The sequence below is a fragment of the Oncorhynchus gorbuscha genome, unplaced genomic scaffold (genome assembly GCF_021184085.1).
Source record: "Oncorhynchus gorbuscha isolate QuinsamMale2020 ecotype Even-year unplaced genomic scaffold, OgorEven_v1.0 Un_scaffold_333, whole genome shotgun sequence".
NCBI lineage: Eukaryota > Metazoa > Chordata > Actinopteri > Salmoniformes > Salmonidae > Oncorhynchus > Oncorhynchus gorbuscha.
In genome coordinates this window covers 760,965-764,066 of record NW_025745189.1, presented here as the reverse complement: position 1 = coordinate 764,066, position 3,102 = coordinate 760,965, and the positions used below count along the sequence as shown (strand labels likewise).

The following is a 3,102-nucleotide window of genomic DNA, read 5'->3' as shown; positions in this document are numbered from 1 at the left end:
ATCATGCAGTGGGGATGTTTTTCAATGGCAGGGACCGGGAGACTAGTCAGGAACAAGGCAAAGATGAACGGAGCAAAGTACAGAGAGATCCTTGATGAAAACCTGTTCCAGAGCGCTCAGGACCTCAGACTGGGGCGAAGACTCACCTTCCAACAAGACAACGACCCTAAGCACACAGCAAAGACAATGCAGGAGTGGCTTCGGGACAAGTCTCTGAATGTCCTTGAGTGTCCCAGCAAAACCAAGGCCTTGAACCCGATCGAACATCTATGAAGAGAACGGAAAATAGCTGTGCAGCAACACTCCCCATCCAACCTGACAGAGCTTTAGAGGATCTGCAGTGTGCCAAGCTTTTAGCATCATACCGAAGAAGAATCCAGGCTGTAATCCCTGCCAAAGGTGCTTCAACAAAGTACTGAGTAAAGGGTCTGAATACTTATGTAAATGTGTTATTTCATTTTTTTAAATAAATGAGCAAACATTTTTTTTAAACTGTTTTTGCTTTGTTATTATGGGGTATTGTGTGTAGATTGATGAGGGGTGAAACAATTCAATCCATTTTAGAATAAGGCTGTAACGTTACAAAATGTGGAAAAAAGTCAAGGGGTCTGAATTCTTTCCGAAGACACTGTACCATGTCATAGAAAACATATCATGTCGACAATGGGAAAAAAAGTGAGTAAGCTGTGCCTTGTAGGAGCGCCCACAACTTTAAGCAATTTCAAGCCATCCAACTTTACGTAATGACTCACCCACGCCATCTCTCTTACGCATGAAAAATCTATGGTTAAGGTGGCGCAACGGAAGTTACAGACTTCGGCCACGGCGGTACACAGATAAAAGGTGTTTGGATTGCGGTAACTGGAGTATTAGAACGGGACCTTTTGGAGACGAAAGATATCTTCTACTGTGCGCAATCTCATTAGGACCATGGAGAGCTCCAGGCTATGGACCAGAGCGGTGGTTTGCGCGGTGTTGCTGTCCATCGTTCTTAGTGCTGAAATTGACTACTCGGATTCCGAATTGGACCTCGACACAAGAAGTGTGAGAGACTTCTACCCCAAAGATCCGAATTTGACCAACGAAAAGCAACTGGTAAGTTCCTATCTAGTTTATATTCTATCTAGTAAAACCTGCAACTTTAATGGTTAATGAGCATTAGATTTGTGTCTATTTGAAAGGTCTGCTTTGGAATGATGTCTCATTCTAATGTGTCAATATTTCCCACAGCTTGGAGCACTACATGACGTTCTTAAAAAGCTGCAGACCAAGAGACTTCCATTCTGGGAAAAGAAATTCGGCCAAGTCCCTACGGTAAATTTAACAATTTGAACGAACATTCTTAAAAAGGAACGACCTATATTTCCAAAAACGGATTCCCTAAACTGGCGCGTAAAACTACATTTCAACATTTTAACTTTCACTAAATGCGTTCATGTGCAATGTTTTGTGGATGATGTGATCTGATGTGATCTGATATGATCTGATGTGGTGACAGGTGGATATGGCCCCACAGAACTTTGCATCTGTTGGCAAAAATGTCGCACACGGTCTTATTTTGTCTACCTTCTTTTTTTCAGTGCGACGTTGGAGAGCAGTGCGCAGTGAGAAAGGGCGCGAGAATCGGCAAAATGTGCGACTGTCCTCGCGGAGCTTTCTGCAACTCTTACCTGCTCAAGTGCTTGTGAATTGAATTGGTCTGAATGTAAGTTAGAAGTTGATGCCAAACTTAAACTATTATATCAGAACGATATGTGATATAGGAATATTGTTATGATACTACAATATAAGGATTATCCGGAGAGTGACAGGTTGCATTCTGAGGATTGTCCCCAAAAAGGCTGATTTTGAAGTTATGAGATGTTTTATTTTCAACTGGATGTTTCTGTAACCAGAAATGAGTTGTGCTATGAATAAACAGCGTTCTATCTTGTTTTGTAAAGCAGTCTGAGTGGTCTCTCTTTGCTCCAATCATTTCATGATCCACATGCATAAAGATGATGCGCAATGCTGTGTGCGATAATGTTATGGGTTATTTCCTACAAACTCATGAAGTAAAAAATACCTACCGATAATATTAGTCATGAAGTACATGGATTCATGAGGGCTGAGTCTTGTCTGGACTGAGAATGAAATAGCATTTTTAGGTCAAATGGAGATATGGTCGGACATAAACAAAACAGTAGTGTATGTACATTTGTTTAATCTTATAAATAGTATTTACTTAGAGCATTAGACATTTACACTACCTTTATTAAGATGAATAAAAGTTATATAATCACAAAAGTTCAACTTGTAGAGAATATTTTATGGTTTTGAAGTGAATAAAATGTGTGTTATTTAACTATTTCCATTGTAGTGTTTTTCCATAGAAGCATTGGTGTCACTCCAGGCTTTTTTGGGGTGTCTTTGCATTGTTGTGAGGTAACCAACATTACTCGGTTAGAGGAATGCAAACCCTTTTATTACAGTATTTCCTGAAATAACACAAAAGTAGCTGGTTTGATTTTTTCCATTCTGTTCCACCCAAAGTGGCTCACAAACCTGACAGTTGGTGTTTGCAAAACATGTTGTAAATCAAGTTGTTGTTGATGGGCTCTGGTCATAAGTAGAGCAGTGTATAGAGAATAGGTTGCCATTTGGAACACATACTCTCACATATTATCACACCAAGGTGTGTATCTGATTCAAACATAGGACTGAATTGTAGGACATTGTTAGGCTGTGAGGTCATATCAGCTAATTATATAAATGCAATCGGTGACACCGAGACAGGTGTTGTAAGGCAGGAGGTGGGATTGCTGACATAGTTCATAGTTGTGGATTGCCTTACAACACCACATACTTAAATAGCTCAAATTGACCCATCCTCTCCCACTGCGGTTGATCTCCACCATCTCCACCTCCATCCCTCCATCCCTCACTTGTCCAGGCTGTCTCTCTGATTCCTCTCCTCTCTCTTCTCCGATGGGCCCATGTCTCATTAATAATGAATGTGTTGCGTTCATACCCTGGTGAAGACAGTTTTCCTGTCGAAACGTTGGGCATTCATTTTTTGCATCTGAGCTCATAGAGTGTGCGGCTCTCCTTTATTTTCAAGTT

General features: G+C 40.7%; 1 protein-coding gene across 1 annotated transcript; it reads left to right on the top strand.

Annotated features, from left to right (window-relative positions):
• The first annotated feature begins 807 nt into the window (after positions 1 to 807).
• On the top strand, positions 808 to 1,942 carry LOC124017826 (cocaine- and amphetamine-regulated transcript protein). The gene is made up of 3 exons (XM_046333045.1): positions 808 to 1,095; positions 1,231 to 1,314; positions 1,581 to 1,942. The coding sequence occupies exons 1-3, from the start codon at positions 931 to 933 to the stop codon at positions 1,686 to 1,688; spliced, it is 357 nt and encodes a 118-aa protein (XP_046189001.1). The 5' UTR covers positions 808 to 930; the 3' UTR covers positions 1,689 to 1,942.
• Positions 1,943 to 3,102: the final 1,160 nt, after the last annotated feature.

What these genes read in the sequence shown, in the direction of transcription:
- LOC124017826 (XM_046333045.1), top strand. Translation starts at nt 931, where the DNA reads ATGGAGAGCTCCAGGCTATGGACCAGAGCGGTGGTTTGCGCGGTGTTG. An exon ending in TGACCAACGAAAAGCAACTG is followed by an intron (nt 1,096 to 1,230) that starts GTAAGTTCCTAT and finishes TATTTCCCACAG; the next exon opens with CTTGGAGCACTACATGACGT. An exon ending in AATTCGGCCAAGTCCCTACG is followed by an intron (nt 1,315 to 1,580) that starts GTAAATTTAACA and finishes TCTTTTTTTCAG; the next exon opens with TGCGACGTTGGAGAGCAGTG.